The 20,054-nt window shown below is 38.9% G+C and overlaps 3 protein-coding genes across 7 annotated transcripts; 1 reads left to right on the top strand and 2 right to left on the bottom strand.

Annotated features, from left to right (window-relative positions):
- Positions 1-112: 112 nt before the first annotated feature.
- Positions 113-1,895, bottom strand: ppil3 (peptidylprolyl isomerase (cyclophilin)-like 3). The gene is made up of 6 exons (XM_079361347.1): positions 1,790-1,895; positions 1,468-1,542; positions 1,248-1,341; positions 1,066-1,133; positions 859-977; positions 113-677 (listed from the first exon to the last, which is right to left on the bottom strand). The coding sequence occupies exons 1-6, from the start codon at positions 1,790-1,792 to the stop codon at positions 551-553; spliced, it is 486 nt and encodes a 161-aa protein (XP_079217473.1). The 5' UTR covers positions 1,793-1,895; the 3' UTR covers positions 113-550.
- A 333-nt stretch (positions 1,896-2,228) lies between these two features.
- lrrc8ab (leucine rich repeat containing 8 VRAC subunit Ab) lies at positions 2,229-9,902 on the bottom strand. 5 transcript variants are annotated; one of them, XM_079361293.1, is made up of 6 exons: positions 9,772-9,902; positions 9,064-9,186; positions 8,750-8,839; positions 8,263-8,310; positions 4,365-6,483; positions 2,229-4,255 (listed from the first exon to the last, which is right to left on the bottom strand). In XM_079361293.1, exons 5-6 carry the CDS (start codon positions 6,474-6,476, stop codon positions 3,980-3,982), a joined length of 2,388 nt encoding a protein of 795 aa, XP_079217419.1. In that variant the 5' UTR covers positions 6,477-6,483; positions 8,263-8,310; positions 8,750-8,839; positions 9,064-9,186; positions 9,772-9,902; the 3' UTR covers positions 2,229-3,979. The 5 variants fall into 5 exon arrangements, with proteins under 5 accessions (XP_079217419.1, XP_079217420.1, XP_079217422.1 ...); XM_079361294.1 differs by lacking the exon at positions 8,263-8,310; XM_079361296.1 differs by lacking the exon at positions 8,750-8,839.
- Positions 9,903-9,950: 48 nt separating this feature from the next.
- Positions 9,951-14,338, top strand: hscb (HscB mitochondrial iron-sulfur cluster cochaperone). Its single transcript, XM_079361335.1, has 6 exons — positions 9,951-10,421; positions 10,504-10,600; positions 12,658-12,747; positions 12,930-13,074; positions 13,890-13,937; positions 14,087-14,338. Exons 1-6 carry the CDS (start codon positions 10,054-10,056, stop codon positions 14,179-14,181), a joined length of 843 nt encoding a protein of 280 aa, XP_079217461.1. The 5' UTR covers positions 9,951-10,053; the 3' UTR covers positions 14,182-14,338.
- Positions 14,339-20,054: the final 5,716 nt, after the last annotated feature.

The following is a 20,054-nucleotide window of genomic DNA, read 5'->3' as shown; positions in this document are numbered from 1 at the left end:
GTTTCTTGGACTACAACACCACTCATGTCTCAGCCCTTCAACCACACCTCCAAAAATGTGACTGAAATTGGGAACTCTCTAAATTAGGCAAACACAAAGCCAAATGAATATGTATATTGTAAAAGTTTTATTCAGTAAAAAAAAACACTGAACTTACGTACATGATCAGAATATGAAAAGCATCGTAACACATGGCAGAATAATACCTCACCTGTATTCTTTAATCATTCTTTATTTTAAAAAAATGTAAAGGAAAGGCTAAACTGCACTTCTTCCTGACAAATTCTTTGTTGAAACTTTAGGTTGATGGAGATGCAAACCTTTTACTAAAATTAATCATCAGATGACACATCTAGAAACTGAAGTACAACCCCAACTTCTGCTGCATGCCTCTTCCTCACACTGGTCCATCAGCACCAGCGAACATATTTAAAAATAAGCTCATGCTTTTCAAAAATGCTGACAGAGCAATATTTATATTCTTTGAAGTGAACTGAGAATAGATTTAACATTGGCCAAAGGTCCATCTGCACATCTGACAGGAAGCAGTCTATCCAGCAAAAGGGTTGGCATGTATCGTCACATCTTTTATGCGGGTTTCAGTGAGTGGTCGAAATGTCTTCTCATTGACTGGCAGTTTCTCCAGTTCATCCAGCGTTTCCAGGCCATCGATGATCCTACATGATGAAAACAACAACAACAACCAGAGCTGAAGTTACTTTGTATTTATTCCATTTAAAACTGGTAAGTCAAATGTACCTGGCTGTGTATACAGTCAAAACAATACACCTATGTTATACAACAAAATGATTCCTACTTTAAAATAATACCCATTACCCTAAAAAAAATGTTACATACTTTCCAAACACGGTGTACTTCATGTCCAGATGGGGCTGTTTGGCATATGTGAAGAAAAACTGGGAGCCATTTGTGTTGGGCCCGTTGTTTGCCATTGACACCACTCCTCTGACATTATGCTGTAAAAAAAATAATAATAAAAGAGAATGAACCCATTTGAAATATGACAGTGAAGTTCGTCATGAGGTAGTCAGACGAGCGGCTTACTTTCAGGTGTTCACTGTACTCGTCTTCAAATTTGCGACCCCATATACTTGTCCCTCCTTTTCCTGTTCCTGGATGGTTTCATCGATTTCCAGGAAGAAAAAAAAGGGGCACAGGGTGTGAAGATGAGAAGTGTGTTGTTACATGTCTGTAACCAGAGGTAAGTTGTGATCACAACACATTACCTGTAGGATCTCCAGTTTGAACCATGAAGCCCTTTATATTTCGATGGAAGACGCAGCCATTGTAGAAGCCACTGGCGCTCAGAGCGAGGAAATTCTGTCAATATTTCAGGACATGGATGACTTTTAGAGGCAAACAGCATGTATTACGTTATATCATTAAATATTACACAGAAAGGTCTTAAAGTTTTTAAAGTCTGAACGGTTTATTAAGTAGACTCACCTCACAGGATTTGGGTGCCCGCTCACAGAACAACTCTATTTTAAAGTCTCCCAGATCTGTGTGAAGAGTCACAGCCTATTGAAAAAGAGGCAGTAAGAACATTTATATTAGCGTTATTCTTTTTGTTGTTACGATTGAAGCGCCATTCATTGCTGTTTGATAGCTTAGCTTAGCCTGCTACACATTTAAACATGTAACAAGTTGTCGTAACTGTTTAGGGCTATTCATATCTTTTCAAACCACCTTAATATTTAACAGATATTCAGCCCCATTGTATTTCTTAATAATAAGCGCTTCTTAGTGGAAATGTTGTTACAGTTACCATTTCAAACGCTGCGTTTCAGAATAGGTGCGTCGGCTAAACAGGTCCGTCTAGCTGCACCAAAGTCGAGAAGAAAGGTTCCGCAATGAATTCACGCTCATTTTTGATGGATGAAAACATTTTGAAAAATGTAGTTAGCATGAATCATACAGCCTATATAGATGATTGTGGGAATTTACCCTACTAGCTCCCCAAAGACTCTGAATAAGGCACCTATAGTTTAGTAAGTTTTATTAATGCTCTTCATTAGTCAGCACATCCGTCTTCAAACATGTCATTTACTTGTGATAGTCTCATCACTTCTGAATATGTACTCTGTAACATTACAGCTACTAATAGCTATCTAATGTATGGTATATGGTACTCTAAAATGTATCATCCCAGCAGAAACCCTATTATACTGGGTTTATAAAACATATCCAACAGAAACCAAGACAAATTTACTGGACCAAGTAAAATTTAATTATTTCTAGTGGATGCTGTGCAGGAGAGCATATAGGACATATGTTCAAACATAACACTGTCACATGGTTCTCAATACAGGCGAGTTCCTTATGAATGGACAACTTTTGGGAGCTAAACAGTGTGGAGTCAAAAATGGTTCATGATTGGATCAGAGTTTAACACTGAAAAACATCAGGGGCTAAGCCAGTGTTACAAACCATCAAACACACATGGATAAGAGTCAAACACACAGTATTATGAATCTCAGGAAGAAATGCAGTGTTATACATACATGTGCTTATTGACAAAAAATGGCAAAACAAGGTAAAAACCAAGTGGGTTCTTTAAAACACAAACATTTAGTTTGAAACCAGCAGCCAACATTAAATACACCAAACTAGAGAATAATGTATAGAAATGCATATAAAACTTAACTGTATAAAACTGTTTAAATTAATAAAAAAAAATATATAAGAAAAATAGGCAATCAACTCATAAAATAAGTGAGTACTAGCTGGTTTTCCTGAGAAATTTAGTTTGACTTTAATAATACTAATAGCTGTCAGATGATAAAAATCAGGGTGTGTAGGGAAAAAAAGGATAAACCGTAACTGTGAAACAAAGAGCTGTTCTACTTCTTTCTACCAATTTCCTAGCTACCAACACAATCTATTTTTATTATGGTACTGATCATTTCAATGCAGTGTTCACTGCAAACCTTTACATTTGACACAAGGTTTCTCTTTATTTGAAGTTTATTTGAGTTGATTGTCTTCATCGGTGCTGTATTGCTGAGGTGTTCTGGGTGTCATTTCAAATTCTAGCTAATACATACAAATGAATTTATCTTTTAATGGGTAGCCCCCCCCCCCCCCCCCCAAAAAAAAAACCCAAGACATTTTTTTTTTATTTACACCAAGAAATAATAACCCATACATGTTATGATCATCCGTTTACAGACGGGAAACAATGACTACCCTGAGTTATCTTTCATGTAAGGTCGGTCCTGGACTTCAGTTGGGAGTTTAAAAAGAGCATGAAAATGCAACTCATCGATATCCAATTACAAGGATCACTCACGTTAATGTGTAGTTTATGTGACTGGTATCCCCATCCCATGAATAAAATGTAATAGATCAGAAGACAGTGTCATAAATAATATTAAATATTTGACAGTCATGACTCATAATTATTTTTGACAGAATCAGAAGTGTGTTACTTCTTCACACAAGAGGAGCAAAGGATGGCTACATTTTGACAATCCATGCGCCTTAAATAAGACAGGGAGGTCAAAGAGATGACCTTTCTATCTCATATGTAACAAAGAGACGAGACATTTCATTTTAAGAAACAAGAACATGATGTTACAATTTTTGGGACTAGTGGACCTATATTTGACGGGGTTTTTAATCAACAAAGTTAAGTTCGTCCAAAGTTTTGCATATTTTAACTTCTCGACCACAGGAAAGAGGCATCCAATGTAAACATGCCCTTGATCAAAATGTCATGGCTACGGTATTGCTAAAAAGCATGGCCAGAGAATTAACTGCACAGCTTAGAGTAACTGGAATAATAAGAAGCTGTCAGTATTTTGTTTGTGCCACACCGTCCTTGGATCTTGATACTCAACCTTACTTACAGCAGGACTACAGGCCGTTTTATCAATCCCCGTGGGACATTTTAGGCGTTGCTCCAGTGTCAGGACTCGGCTCGTCCGTATCCGCTCTCACTCATAGACAGACCTGTTCAAGCCTGCTCTTTGTCCATTTTCCACAACTGTTCCTTGACCTCAGTGGGCAGGGTGTTGAAAAGATCCTCTTCCACCACAATACCAGTTCTCTTTAGCTGTCGGCACTCGCCCAGCTCCACAGGCAGACACTCCAGACGGTTTCCTCTTAGTTCCAGCTGTGTCAGTGCAGTCAGCTCTCCAAACCGCGATGGCAGAGACTGAAGGCAATTGTTGCCCAAGTTCAAAGTGCGAAGTTTCTTACACTGGAACAGCTCATTGGGTAGACTCTCGATCTATAACACAAGGTGGGGAAGGTGTTGGGGTAAGACAGCAGCAGAATATGTACCATAAAACTATAAATTAATTCACAACCAACCAAGCTGGAAATAGACATGTCCTTACCCTGTTAGCTGTCACTGCCAAGTACTGAAGATTCTGCAGGAAGCCAATGTCAGAAGGGATATAGGTGAGGTTGTTATGGCTCAAGTCCAGGAAGCGCAGCTTGCGACAATAAAATAACTGGCTGGGCATCTTTTCAATCTTGTTCCTGTTAAGGTATAGTTTCTCCAGGTTGGTCAGTGTGCCAATTTGGATGGGAATATAGGCAATCTGGTTATACCAGAGCTTAAGGCAGACAAGCCGATGAAGGTGCTGGAAGCTGATGATCTCTTCGATGGTCTTCAAGTTGTTGTCCTTCAGATCGATCTCCTGCAAGTTGTGCAAGCTGAAGATGGAGTGCGGTATGCGTTCGAGATCGCAGCGAATGAGCTCCAGTTCTGTCAGATTCACCATCTTTTTCAGGCTGTTGAGAACCATCAGCTTGGTGCCTTCGTTGTTGATGGAAAGCTTCTGGAGGTGCATGCCCACATCGGTCACCACCTGAGGTAGCTTGGTGAGGTTGCTCTTCAGACGAAGAACTTTGAGCCTCTTGAGCTCCCGTAGGCCATCGATGACGATGTAACGGTTGTTCTCTGCACTGAGGTTGCCTGTCAGATGAAGCTCGCTGAGGTTCTTCAAACTATAGATCCACAGAGGAATCTCTTTAATGTCTGTGAACTTTATGTGGAGAGACTTCAAGTTCTCACGCAGGAACGCCAACGCAGGAGCTTCAATTTTGGCCGGTGTGTGGTAGAGCCACATCTCTCGCAGGTTGATCAGCTGGGCAATGATCGGGGGGATGGTGACATCAGGAATTAGCTCCAGTTTGAGAACCTCAAGCTCCATAAGGTCAAATACTGTGTCTGGGATGCCACTCAGCATGAAAAGGTGCAACTCCAACTTCTCCTGAGAGTTCTTGGTAATCCTCTGCCTCAGCTTGTCCAGTGTCCATTCGTTATTGAGGTTGAGCTGCCTCAATTTATTCTCGCTTACTTCAGAGAGGAAAACAGCAAAGCGTTTTGAGTACAGAGGATCATACTGATCTATCATGTGCATCATGAAAGCAAAGTCGTTCTTCACATCTGGAATGTCGCTGTAGCTGCTCTCTTCCCGTATTGACTCAAAGGAATACTTCTTGAGAGAGCGCCGAAGCATCCAGCAAAGGGTGTACATGCAGATCAAACCATACACTACTACTAAGCTAATATAGAAACAGGCTAATATTTTGAAAAGTGTAGCCAAAGGGTGTGCACAACGGTACACGCTGTAGCCTGTGAGGCTCTCTATATTGACCGAACAGTCAACGATAAATTTGATGTCATGAACGTAATACCCTGTGTAGCAGATTATCAAAATAAACTTGATTACTTTGATAATAGTCTGGCGGATGTACAGCCTGTACACAATGTCTCCTTCTTCAACATGTATACGGAACTTCTTGACTTTTTCAAATAGTGCTTTTGCCTGTTCGCCCTCTTTTTTATCCAACACCCCTGTTTCTGTTCTGTCTACTATGCCCTGCTCAAAGCGTGTTTTTGTCCTCTGGAGCATAGGGATACTTGCTTCGACGTCCTCACTGATCACTGACTCTTTGTGGTCCATTGAGCCGTTCATTTTCATCGGTTTGGGATCACTCTCCTCCACCACTGTCTCGGAAAGTGCCCTAGTTGTCCACGGGGAGTCAAAGCATTTCAGCAGGATGGATACAAAGTGCTCTAGTTTGGAACTAGTCCGTGGGAACTTGAACCAAAAGTTGCTGCAAGCTAGGAAAATAAGGGTGTGAAGTAATACTAGGTAAGGAAAGTACTTAGCAAACCAGTGCAATCTATTCTCATAACATACAGCATCAACGTAGTTATACTGGTGGCGATCCAGATCATACTGGATCCCTTTGGGCTCCAAGATTAATGAAGTGGTGATGGTGGAATTGAAGTTCCTTTTGCAGGTCTGATTGACTATCCACTTGCAGGGCAGACAGATCATCTTGTCCTGGGTTACCTGCAGCGTCCCTCCAAACACAGAAATCATAAGCATAACAATGGAGATGTAGTCGGTGAACACATCCCACCATGGTTTTAGGATGCGGTAGGCTGGTTGTGTGTCCACAAAGTACCGCAGCTCAGTGATGGGGATCATGATTTATCTGTGTGGAAGAAAAAAAAAACAGAAAATGGCAGAATTATAACTGATTATAGTGAAACACTGAATTATATAGCCCTACAAAATTAAACACCCACTCTCCTTTATGGCTCAACCGCCTTTACCTGAACCACAACAGAACCACACATCAATACTACATCGCTAACTAACAAGGTCATCCATTAGAACATTGCAGAGGGTTCGTTTGAAGGCTGCCAGGAGTAATGGAATAGTGATCCCCGCATGTTGTAACCAACAACTGCCTGATTGACTTAAGTGAGTGTGTTAGCATGTTATTGATTGAACATCTGTTCAACAGACACAATTAATCTTGCTTTCAGAGGTGTCATATTGAAAACAGCATTTCTAATGTCTTGGCAAATTAACAAATGAGCTATAAATAAAACATTAACTACATTATTTGTTTGCCATTTTAATTCAGTCCCTTGAAAATTGTGGAGAAGGATTAATGTGTATCCCTATGAAGGATTAATGCTGCTCACAAGTTAATGCAAGCTCTAAACATAATAAATGGCAAAATTAATGGAACTATTCTTTTCAATTGGCTTAATCAAGAAAAATCTATGAGCAGATTTTCCTTGGGAAGGCTCGCTAAAAAGCCGGCATGCACTGATTTGACATTTTCCTCTTCTGATGCTGAAGTATGTGAAACTGATGTTACTAAATGTACAATGATGTAGACTGGTGCTCGACAATGAATCAAGTTCAATTTCAGTTTTCCATCTTGGCGTCTTATGAACCTCTGTAGCGCATGTTGTCGTCTCCGTTTTGTCCGTAGGTTTGTCATGTGTGGTCAATGTTTCAAAGTGAACGTTGGTAAATTATGGCCACAAGAATACATCACAATAACCTCAATTAAATAGTGATTTTTTTGATGTATTGTAATTTGTAAACAATTACTTATTATTTAAATTCATTGCTTGATTTTCAAAGTGTTAGTGTGATAAATGCATGTAATCCAGATGTTTTTCAATCAATGAGTAATTGTGTTAAATAATCGTGATCATAGCATCATTAAAAATCAATTATTCATTCAATCATTAACATTATTTTATATAATTGTGTACAAACTGTTGGAGGAAGTAAAAATTGGATCTAGACATATGATCCTGTTCGGATTAGTGGAAGGAGAGAAGTTGGTTTGAAGCAGCGCACTAGCCATCATGGAGTGGCGAAAAAAAGTGATTGTGAGAAAAAAAAAAAAAAAAAAGTGTTTTGAGGTTGGTGCAACTGAGTCAAACTTTTGGAAATTTGTTTTTGTTTAATAAAACGTCCACCTGCAATTTCCTAAACAAAGTGAGTTTAAGAGCCCTGGAAAACAGACAATCAGTTCTGATGACAGGAACGTTGAGTCAGGAAGTATAAAAGTATGACAACATTATTAATTTGTTGGCAATCCAGGACTTCTTTTTTTTTTTTTTTAAATATCAGAGTACTCTTTAACAGCTAAAGGCAATACTTGAATATGGACATTATTTAATAAGTGCATCACTAGAGGCAGAAATCATGCTGGTGCTGATTCTGCATATGGCATAGATGCATTGGAATTAAAGACTGAGGAAGATTTTTTTTTTCTGCAAATGTATACACAACCAGCAAATTAGTTTTACAAGAGATTTTGAAATACCACGGCATCAGTCCCCTCAATAATGCTTAGTGCTTTAGGCAAAATGACAAAAGTCTATGAAATAAATGATAATGTGATGAAGGGGTTTTATCTGTATTGACCAACCATAATTAGGAATAAATCTTGCATGCAAACCTCACATCTGCACTCTGGCCAGCAGCATCAAGTCCAGGTTGCCTTATTCTTCAAAGTTGTTAATAGAATACATAAGCAAATAAGAAACACAGACAGAATTCAAAGTGTCACGTCAGTTTAAAAATAAAGTAATTGAAAAGTATTGAAATGTGTCTTACTGTAAAACTCAGTAACTCCATAAAACCACCAAGAGCGTTGCACGATTCCTCCTTGGGCTCGATTATACATCAGAGCCTGATAAAACCCTCCAAATCAACCTCTCGCCTTCACTGAGTGTGACACACCCAGCATGTAAGCTTGAGGAGTCACTCTTCTAAAGATGATGTTCCGTTTTGGCCGGTTTAACCCAAACAACACGAGCGCCAGGGGGGCCACCTCGCTTGTCTCCTCTCTATTCTTAGCTGCTTCCGTTAATAATACCCAGAGTATTGTCTGTGGGGGCCTTGACAAGCACCTCCCGTGACCTTCAGGAGGAGATCCTGTTTACCTTATAGAGGCTGCTGTCTCCAATCACTGTCTCTCTGGAATACTCCGCTGTCACCTTTTGCAACCCCTGCCACTCTCGGAAAACACACACCTTCACATACACAACAAGAGTTGGGAGTTGGCATTCACATCAACTTGTGCTTTGTTAGGAAACCAGAAAAGCAAGCAGACGAGACGCCCAGTCTGATCCTCAGCCAAATAAGCATATTTAGTCTGGCTGTAGTTCAAAGGAACTTTTTTTTGCAAACATAACTATTCCAAAGCAGTCGCCTGGATTAGGTAGCAACCAGTAAATAGAGTAAATAAGATACTGACTTGTTTGGAGGGGTTATCTGTGCTCCAGTGTTTGATGTCCTTTGTGGTCAAGCCACTCTGTGTGTATCCACAACTCCTCATGGACCACTGCCTCCCTCATCATCATGCGGCTGAATAGAAAACCTGAAAGGAGACATTAAAGATGTTCATGTGTTTTCCAGCATGTACAAACACTGTGCATACAGGGTCAACAAAGTTGCATATTTTTATTATTAATAAACTTAATAAACCGTGTGTGTTTATCGGTCTGTGTATTTAATTCAAGTGTTTGGAATCTACCTTGGCTTATATTGACACAGGTGTTGTGTCATTTGTTTATATAATGGAGCTGAGTGTTAGCATGTCTTTGTCATCTTCCTGTGTACAAGCACTTCAACAAGCACAAAGTTAAAACAGCGTCTTTCTGTGTTTTTATTTCCCACACACTATATTTAACTAAGTGCAATGAATATGATTTGATCATTAACACCGAGCAAATAATAATAATTAAAAACAAACAATTGCTCCTTAGTAAAAAAAAAAAAAACACAACAAAACAAAAATAAACATGTTAGCGAACTAAGCTAGGCTACTCTTACCTTGGGAGCTAAGCTAGCCAGTTGTCACTCTCGGCTTTTCCATGAAGTTTACATCGTAACAAACACTGAGGTTAACATGACAGTGATACATTTCTGATATCCACTTAAACCCTCATTACATTTAACTTACTATGTCCGGTATTACTCGATCAAATCCAACGCTTCTTTGATATAAATAGTTGAAAACACGTTGCGTTAGCTCATAGCTTACTATGTATCCAGAATGAGCGAAGTGTTGTGCGGACATACCGCCACACCGACGGGGGGCGGTGTGGCTGTCTTTTTCGTGGAACGTAGAAGAAGAACGTTTTTCCTCTTCTTTTCTATGAGTGATCTGTGTTTTTGTTTTGACTGATAGAAAGAGTGTGCTTTTGAGTGATTGAACATCACATTGTGTGTTTTAAGATCGGAAATGTTGGCGTTGAACTCTTTGCGGTTGTCGTGCTCTTCTCGGGCTTTACTGAAGCAAAACGTGCTAACGACGCAAAGACAGACTCTTTATAATGTTATTACATGTTCAGGACTTTTTACCTCTACCAGCTACACCAGGAAGGACACATGGCAAAGTAACACGGACTTTGTAGCACGGGGGTATGATAGTCACAGAAGTTACTGCACCAACCCTGTTAGTTCCTCCAGGACTTTCTGTACAGATCAAGTGAAAATGAACTGCTGGAGTTGCGATCAGCCTCTAGATAAATCACCTGCCTTCTTCTGCATGTCTTGCAAAGTAGTCCAGCCACCCGAAGAAGGGATATCATACTTTAAAATCATGGATTGGTGAGTATGTTACATCATTATCTATCAAGTCATAATCTGTGAGCGAGCATCTCGTGTAACCATGTCACACCTCCCTTTTCAGTAACGACACATTCACAGTGGACACACACAAGTTGCAGAGAAGATACTTGCAGCTGCAGCGGTCTCTTCATCCAGACAACTTCGGACAAAAATCTGTGGTAGGCAGGGTTATGAAAAGGTTGATCTGACAAAAGATCATTTTAGTAGTAGGGTTTATGATTCAACTGTGGCTGACAAACAAAACTAGGTTTTAACCCTTGTCCCCTCAACATTACTTGACTTTGATATCTGACTGATATTTTGTGATTTGGCCAAGGGAATTAGTCCAGGCAAAGCTGAGAGATGTTGTACATACTGTATGTGTATATATATATACATACACACACAAATCTTTTAGTGTCTTAGGAAGATAGGAAAAATAAAGCAATATTTGGAGATATGAAGTTAAGCGACTGCTCAACTCCATTAAATATCCCAGGAGGGGATTTCAAATAAGATAGCTTTCACAATGATAGAGTATTAATAACCCGATTGTTTTCCTACCTTCGCACATCTGTTTCAAAGGATATGGTATTAAGTTGTAATTAATTATCAAAGAAAGAAAATGAAGCATGATTAAATGACCTTTTCTTTGTTGTGTGCAAATCCATCAAGCAAAGCAAAGATAACAGTAACTATTGGCAGGAGGAATAATTGCTTTCCTGATGTTGACGTTAAAGCTAGAATGTTAAAATTGAAGTAGACCACCAAGTAGTGGGAATTCTACATGAAAACTAGCAGGAGATCAATTAAAGGGCAGAATCAGGCAATTTATCTGCCTTAATTAATCAACTGATCATGAGCTGAGGTTTGTTGTTGGATTTGTAAATAATGAACAATTGCCAATATAATTCCAAGCGCTCAAAGTGACATATTCAAATGCTTGTTCAAAACTGCATGATGACATGTTACATGATTGTTAACAATGAAAAATATGAAATGCTCTTAAAGCTGATGTCAACGAATAACTCAAGACTGTCAAGTGATTATCAGCTGATTGACCAACAAGTTCAGCTTTCAGTAAGACATATGCATTCAATCTGTACTATATACTCTTCTTCACTATGTCTGCTTTTTCCTGTTACATGAATGCATCATGCACCTTAAAACAACGTCATAACTCTAAGACTTCCACTGGAGTTACAGACACATGAATGTGTTCTTTAAGGGGAGTGCCGACATAAAGGTGGTTTCAAGGTTCTTTCAAACTTTTCTCCTCTTCGGGACAGAAGGGTATTTACTTTCTAAAACGTTTTTTTTTTTTAGACATCTGAGCAGTTATAGATAGAATGTCTTTTATGGTTTATTTTACAAACTGGTAAGCAGTTGACAACATTTTCACATTATTCCCAGTTCCCCCGTGTAGATTATTGAAAAATAAATAATGGAATGGCAGCATTAGGAGTAGAAATAGAAGCGCAGGTGTGTTGGTATGAATTTAATTTACTCTGTACACTCAGGTGGAAAAGAACAATGCAGAACGTTTTCATGATGTGACAACAATGAAGGTAAAGTCATTCAGCAGCATAGGAGGGAAGAGGGGAAGCCTAAATGGATTCCTCACCTACAACCAATACAGTGTTGATGCTGTTTTATTTATCAGCACCTCTGGCCATTTGTCCTTAATTAGACTTCCTCCCGCCTCAGGGGTCTTCATCATGTATATAGAAAACTCATTACTTATACACAGCTACAAGGCAGCCACCTAGAGCTACGGTTGTTATTACAGAAACAGCTCCACATGAGGGGCCCGTGAGCCACAGCTCACACTATTGATTTTCACCAGAGCTGACAGACCTGATAGCTGCAAAATGTACTCAGATCTGCCAACCATTTCCAAGATATTTTCCTCCCCAGTTTGTTTCCACACATCTGTCGTGTCAAACTTACAACTGGAGCCCTTGAAGGATCCCAAACTGCTCGACTACAAAGGAGTTGCTGTATGTCGTGCACCTAATTGTCAGTATCACAGAGGATTTGTTGTTGAAAAATGACAGTAGATTAGGATGGCACGTTGTAAAATACCTCAGATCTTGTTTCCCTTTGTGACAGTTTACAGTGTGATGTGAATGTTTGTCACTACATTTAATGTGTGTTCTCAGTCCCTCTTTTAATGAGGGAATATGGACTGAATGTTCCAGAAATAGAATCTGACTTAACAGACCCTCTCTTGCAGAAAGAACAGGAGTATTCAGAAACCCAGTCAGCTCTCGTGAACAAAGCATACAAGACTCTGCTTAAGCCTTTGAGTCGTGGTCTTTATATGGTGAGTTTGAAATCCCTGACTTAACTTCTAATAAACAGTTTGGGTTTATTTTTTTTTTATAACTGCAAGCCTTGTCTGTCTGGTCGCTTGTTCGAGAGAAACAACCTCTCCTCTGACAGTCAAGAGATGTGACATGCATTCAAAGGAGCAGTGTATTTGATGAACTCCATCTTGTGTTTCAGCTGGAGCTGCAGGGGATGCGTCTCGAGGAGGGCACTGACTCTGAGGCGGATTCAGAGTTTCTCATGGAGCTGATGGAGATCAATGAAGCCCTTGATGAAGCGACGACTCCAGAAGAAGCCAACAAGATTGGCAAAGACACAAAAGGTAAACAGAGATATCTACCGGTATTTGAGTCATCGAACAATGGAGCATTAAAGGCTCCTTTAATGATTAAAACTGACTGTTTATCGTGAAGAATCTCAGAAGGACAGGTACATGTACTTGATTTAAATGTATTTAATTCTAGTTTAATGGATAGTTCTTTTTTCCAGATCTTAAAAATGTGTTAAAGCAAAAATAAGAATATCAATTCATGGCTGAGTTGCTCTTTAGTGGAGGCATACTTTATTATAAGGATTATAGATCTTTAAGAGTCTGGTTAGTGCAGTTACACCTGTGGTAACCATGGTAACAGGACCTACAGTATATTAATGAATCAAACCCCTCACCCTCTACATTACTTTGTCAGATTTGCAAGAGAAAGGCAAACCGCAGCTTCAAAGCCACTCTAAAAATGCAGAAAAGACTGTACAGATTTGAAACCTTTCACGACTTCTGACCACTGAGGCACTAGAGACTCACTCTCAACCCTGCGCACAATATGGGTTTGTTTGTAAAGGCTAATTTCAGGATGTAAGTGCATTGGAGGGCTAATGCAGACATATGCAGACCATAAATAATATCACAGATGTGGTGTGATTTAATGAACTATTAAGGGGTCAATGTTGATGACTTACAGATGGGTTTCATATCCTACTATTGAACAAGGTGGACACAGGTCACATTAGACTGTAAAGGGGTCTTTGTAATCATGTGTAAGATGATGTTCACACAAGATGTGTCTTTAATTTTTCTAACCCGTGCCGTGTCTTGTTAACATGCGCAGAACTGGAACTTTGCCTCTTCTCCTTCACTTGCAGGAAAGCTGGCCGAGTTGACCGGGCAGATAGATGCCGTCCTTCTTAAAGGTAATATATGCAGACACTGCATTCAAATATCCCCTGTTCCTCCCACTCCTTCCTTTGTTTGTTTTGTGAGCTCTTCTTTAAGTCGCAGAGTGCGTCATTGATTGAAATTCTTTCTGTACTCTCTTTCTGTTTTTTTTTTTTTTTATCAGGAGAGCTTCAGACTGCCAAAGCACTGCTGGCCCAAATGAAATATTATGCCAACATTGAAGAGAAAGTAAAGGAAAAGCTGTCTGAATTCATGTAATAGGTGTCTTTATTGTGTCACAATATTTGATAACTTATTAACTTTTAGAATGTTTTTCATTTGATTCGTATTTATGTTCATGTATTGTTCAAGTGTAATAAGAAAAATGTCCTTGAAATGTATAAACACAACTGAATTAAAAGTGTTTTGTTCTCAATCTGGTATTTCCTGATTAAAATTGTTTTATTAATTAGGGCGTAATTAGATGCATACTGTATCCCCCTTGAATTCAACCAATCTCACATCCCTAATCATATTCACTCGTACCTAATTTATCATTAAATATGACAAAGAGCTTTAATAAGCTCTGATTAAAGGCTGCTCAGAGTGTTTATATGATTATCCTGCCTATCAGCTCAGCATTTGTCATGTGGGACTCGTTCACTTCCCCAGGTTACCTTTAGGTGGAGACATAACACCTTGACAGTCATCTTGCAGAGGAGCCCTTCACATGTTGTATAAACTGGACGGGAGACCAGTAGAAAGTCCTTTATTGAGCTAGACAGCCTGTTGAATTATGTATGGTGTCTTCGTATGTAGCTTTTTATGCTATGAAAATGAGGAAGGCCCTACTGAATGATGATTATTTGATGAGCCAAAGATCTGTGATCTGTGTCATTTTGAGCTTCTACATTGATGCACATTAACCCTGTACATATATGCCTGCAGAACACTGATAGGCACTACAGATTGTAAACTCATCCATTTGCCAAATTTAGGTTAAACAACATTTTAAATCCTAAAAAATGTTCATGATCCATAAGTAAAACAAAAACTCACATGAAGACGTTTGGTTTGATTAAAGAATCTGATACAGTTCTTATCCCACTAAATATGGAGATATCACATAATCTGATTGCAGAAAATGACAAAGAAGATCGCATGTCATATGAAAAATGTCATACAAGACACACTTGCATCATAATGCGCGTATAAGGGGATTATTTTGTGCCGCACTGGAACATCCCACTTTAACACATCCTGACTGGTTGTTTATTAAGTCTGGAACAACAATGTCATGTGTCTGTGCCTGTTTGTGTTGGAGGTTTTTTACTATGGAGAAGCAGCTTCCTTAATACACATGGATAGACAGTGAATTAAACGGGCCCTCTCCCCCCCACATGGAGACTAACAGGCCTATTTATTATTCATGTGGTAATCGGAAGGCATCTACGGGGCCTTTAAATTAATGAGAAAATGTGATCGACCAACAGTGAGGCCACTGCAGCTGCCTCCCAGAACTCTCTGAAATTGAGTTTGAAAGACACGGAAGGGAAAAAAAATCTCGCCACTGTGAAATTGACTTGGATGGGAGACCTTGGCAAAATGAACTAGGTATCCTATATGGGACCACCATTCAGCCTCTGGAATTACTTTGGTCAGCATCAGGGGCATTAAACACGTTTTTCTGCTGCTGTTGGTGTTTTCTTAAAAGTTTTTGCTGCTGTTTTTTCTACAGTTAATAAATGTTTTGTCCTGCACCTTATGCATTTTGCTTGGATGTGTACATACTATACTTTAAGCCTTTTTGCCATGGTATAGTGATTTGAATATTTCCCTTAAGTCTTAATAACCCATTCAATCACGATCCTGGTAGCCTATACTAATTAGAGAAGTATATGTTTTAAGTATTTTTTATTATCTTTTGTCTTTTTGAGAACCTCAGGAATGAAATGAAGGATTGAGAATTATTAACATTTTCCTGTTTGGTTATCAGTCATCAGTGCTTTGATTAGCTAACCATAAAGGCTAAAAACAGCAGGATATGAACCTGCTTACTTCAAAGGCAACAATAAATGCTAAAACAAACAGTACAAAAGCAACAATTAGCAGTATTACAGCAGGTTATATGCTGGACTTTTTGTGTGTGCAGCTACTGTTTTTAGCCTTAATGCTAACCTAAGTTTAATAGCTGTTAGCTTTATCTTTAGTAGACAGATATGAGAGGGGAGTTTGTCACCATGTTTAACTCTTGTCAGGATAGTCTTATCACTGCTAATGATCTATCTCCAACTTAAATGAACACTTACTTACATTTTCCCTATAGGTCTACATCACATAGTGAATAAATTGCAGTAGTTCAACATTTTTGGAAATAATTTAATTTGTTGCAGAGAGTAGGATAAGACAATAAATACTTTCTTTGTTCACTTAATATAAGGTGAGCGAGCTGCGTGTATGCTTAATTTAGAAGACTAAAGCCTGGAAAGCCTGGCTTAAGATAAAAAGAAAATTATTATATTTTAAAGTTGTATTGTTGATTTTGTGCTGGACTTCTTCTTGTGAGCGTCATATTTGAACGAAGAGACTTTTGACTCAACAGATGTGTTTCCTCTTGTTTTCAGCTATTATGTTGATTCCTGCTAACAAACTGCAATTTGCAATTCTGTGACTGGACTGAAAATGTCATTTCTATTTTAGAACAAAACAAAGCTACTTTAGCTTTGTCCCTTTTTCTTCAGCCATTGTGCTAACCTGATTTAACCACTTGCTGGCTGTATCTGCATTATCCACATAGAGAGATCCACCATAAGTGTTAAGTTGTATTGATTTTGATCAGGGGCTTCAAGGGAGTGTTGGAGTGGCGATACAGTCTGATGGATAAATGGATTTTGACCAGTGAAAGAAGCATAGCTTGTGTGTAGGTTTTCTGTCAAGAGTCCTGTCTTTGTGATTCAGATGTGTTTTTTTTTTCTCCTTGCAACCTAACTTATTCTTGAAAACTGAATATCCCCTTGCGCAGCGCTTTGAAAAATTAAACTACTGTAGGCGTATTGGGCAAATGTTGGACTTCACTGGAAACATGTTTCCCTGGCTCCACTCGAGAAAATCTCCGGATTAAGGTCTCTAAATAAGCCTCCGACAATCTTACTAATAATGCACGCTGTAATTGCTGTATTAATCATCTTCATATGGTCTGAACTTAAATATCAGAATAAGATTAATGTGTTCCTGTGACCCATTTCTTAATCATAATATCCTTAATCACATTAAGTATGAAATGTTGGTGAGCCACTTCAACACAATCACAATTCTCTTGAAAGATTCCTAATGGAAAAATCCTTCATTATAGATCTCATTATAAACTTTAAATATGTATGCAAACAATAACCAATGGAAGGTCTGATTGACAAAGGTCTATACCAGTGGAGGATGACTCACTGAAGCTGAACTCTCCTCCTCACAGGCGAGCAGCAGTCTTTATGATCCTTGCCCCTCCGCTCAGCTTCTTTGTGACTCAGCTGTGAGTGTAAGTCCTATCATCCCACAGGCACCTTACGCCTGCTGCGTGTTCTCGTGTCTCATCAGGTACTAATACCATTATAATCTATAACTATTAGGCTCCCATCCCACCCTTAATCCTTGTTTTTATGTTGTTTTCCTCATCTCTTCGCCAAGCTCTGTTCGTGCCTCATCTTAAAGCTCCTAAACTATTCATGGAATAATGTAGCTCTACAACTCTGAATCTTTGACTCCTGCATTATTTCTAATATTTTGACAAGGTCTCCAGTCTGAACTTATTCATGCAACTTGGTGACACTGTGTAGACTTTCTTCTTCACAGGAATTTGACAGTATTCAAAAAAATCAAGAAGGAATGTCTCTGCAAATGTGATATTACACAATGAACATTTCAGAAAGCAGATGCCAGCAGTGTAAGATGATAAAAATAGTACTATTCTTTTTCTTTTTAAGCAAGCGGGTACATTTTCATCAATTTTCTCAAAGATTCTCTCCATTTTCCGCTTACAGACATGTTATCATTAAAGGTGAATCTGTTCATTGGAACTTAATAGCTCAAGCTCTCCAGATTGCTTTGTTTCCTCCTAATGGAATGTTATCACAAGTTAAATCAGAACACACTAACAATAACCCTCTTTCCTTTCGGCTACATGTTTATAATTCCCAAAGGTGTGAGTCTAGCTGCTGCAGCAGGCGAGCCGCTCCCCTAAGCTTTTGATATTGGCCATGCAGAAAGATTGGAGGAAGAATCGTTGCTATCCACAGCATTATGAGGAGAAGGACTGTGCATGCTTGTGATTTTTTTTTGACACGTGCTTGTTAACTGTTCAGGCAAAACTCAAGAGCTGCTATATCTTCAAATCCCTTAGATTTATGAGGATGGGTAATCGGTCCACCAAAAAGCAGTTGTGAAATAATCCCATTGCAAATTGAATTTCCCAGAACTTCTTTTCACATATATCCCTCCAAATGTTATTGGATTTCTCTGGCTTACCATGCCAATGAAGAACATTTGCTGTTGTCTACCAATCATGCAGCTCAGCTTGTGCAAAGGCAATATTCAGGTTCTGCAGATCATAGATATGTGAAGTCTACCATTTTGAACAGTTACTTTTCTTTTCTTTCTTGTTTAGAGATGACCCAACTGTTATAAATGTGCAAAAGCCTAAAGTGACTGAATGTGTCTGTGTCTCTGTGTGTATATATATATATATATACAATTACTTTAAATGTATGGTACTTTGGTACAAGGTGGCACAGCTTGAAGAAATTGCACATCAAGGAAAGAAAAACATTATATTTTGTTTGTATATATAAAGTCATATTGTCAAATTAATACACATATCATTTTGTAATGTTTTCAACACTTCCCTACTTCTAAGAACATAATCCCCATAGTAGTCCCGTTTAATTTAAAATCTGTGAAGCAGCAGACTGCAGGTGGATGTGAAAGTTTTTAGTTTTTCTCTTCCCTTTTTTTTTTGGGGGGGGGGGGGGGGGTGGGTGCTTGGCTGTCCTGTTGAACACCAGAAGATATGGCTTCAAAAGGCTCCTTTGTGGTTCTTGAGTTTAGAAAGGCTTTGAAGGGGAAGAACCAGGCTTTTAAACAAGGTGTATGCGTGTGGAAACATGGATCAGCCATTCACTTTCAGCTGAGACGAGTGAACACCGCTCGCCTCTGGTGAGATTGCTCTCCTCACCTTATCTCCTCTGCTATGCTGCAGATATTCCCCGCTGCCTATCTCAAAGCAATCAGTCTGACAACTGTTCTGATGTGACCTGTTTGTGTCTCATCTTATCTGAATACCGTGCACTGTTGAAACACAGGATTCTTCTCAGATTCCAATCAGTTATTGGCTCTCAAAGTGGGTTACGGCAAGAAAAACCCAACTAAGTATTCATTACACTTCTTAAAGCACCATTGTTTCAGTCTGAGTTCTACTTCTGTGCTAGGGTCCATACTGCATGTATATTCAAATGTTTCATGATCATGTAATGTAAGGGTTTGATATGTGTTGGTTGGATCACATTTGCTGGGAATAAAAGCAAGCTAGAGAGTTAACTGTCATAAACAGAACCTCTCTGTTCCTTAATCATGCTTTTTTTTTAATCTAATGTAACTTTGTTAACCAATCAGAGACAGAAGACTAGATGCTGAACTCCCAAACTGCCTTGGAGCAAGTTATATTCGGGGTTAGAGATGAACCTGTATAAAACTCCACCTACGGGCCAATCAGATCTCTTGATAGCGGAGCTCAGTATTCTTGATTATATTTTTAATAACACAGTTTGCTGTGAGTCTGTGAAACATGATGAACTGCTGACAGCAGACTGGTTCATGTGTTTAATTGGTCATGTGGGGCCGACAATGCCCCTAATGTATATATGCACACATTCATAGAAACGCTGTCTGAAGTGAAGATGTGGATAAACCTCTGAGGCAGATTCAGCCGATTAAAGTCAGTTTTGAATATATAAACATGTTAATGTGTAAATCACAAGTGTGTTAAATCATATGCAGTATGTCAATAGTAAACTGTATCTTAACATGTTTTGGAAACATAAGTCATGTCTTTAAAGATGTATATATCTTGTAGAACATATGTATAACTTAAAGTACACTGTAAACCA

The sequence above is a fragment of the Symphodus melops genome (genome assembly GCF_947650265.1).
Source record: "Symphodus melops genome assembly, chromosome: 1".
In the NCBI taxonomy this organism is placed as follows: domain Eukaryota; kingdom Metazoa; phylum Chordata; class Actinopteri; order Labriformes; family Labridae; genus Symphodus; species Symphodus melops.
Note: the sequence above shows the minus strand (reverse complement) of the source record. Positions and strands in the feature narration are given on the sequence as shown.

Coding starts and splice junctions, on each gene's coding strand:
- ppil3 (XM_079361347.1), bottom strand. Junction 1,342..1,467: donor GGGCACCCAAATCCTGTGAG/GTGAGTCTACTT, acceptor AAATATTGACAG/AATTTCCTCGCTCTGAGCGC. Junction 678..858: donor AAGTACACCGTGTTTGGAAA/GTATGTAACATT, acceptor TTCATCATGTAG/GATCATCGATGGCCTGGAAA.
- lrrc8ab (XM_079361293.1), bottom strand. CDS start 6,476: ATGATCCCCATCACTGAGCTGCGGTACTTTGTGGACACACAACCAGCC. Junction 4,256..4,364: donor TGGCAGTGACAGCTAACAGG/GTAAGGACATGT, acceptor CTTGTGTTATAG/ATCGAGAGTCTACCCAATGA.
- hscb (XM_079361335.1), top strand. CDS start 10,054: ATGTTGGCGTTGAACTCTTTGCGGTTGTCGTGCTCTTCTCGGGCTTTA. Junction 13,075..13,889: donor GATTGGCAAAGACACAAAAG/GTAAACAGAGAT, acceptor CTTCACTTGCAG/GAAAGCTGGCCGAGTTGACC. Junction 13,938..14,086: donor AGATGCCGTCCTTCTTAAAG/GTAATATATGCA, acceptor TTTTTTTATCAG/GAGAGCTTCAGACTGCCAAA.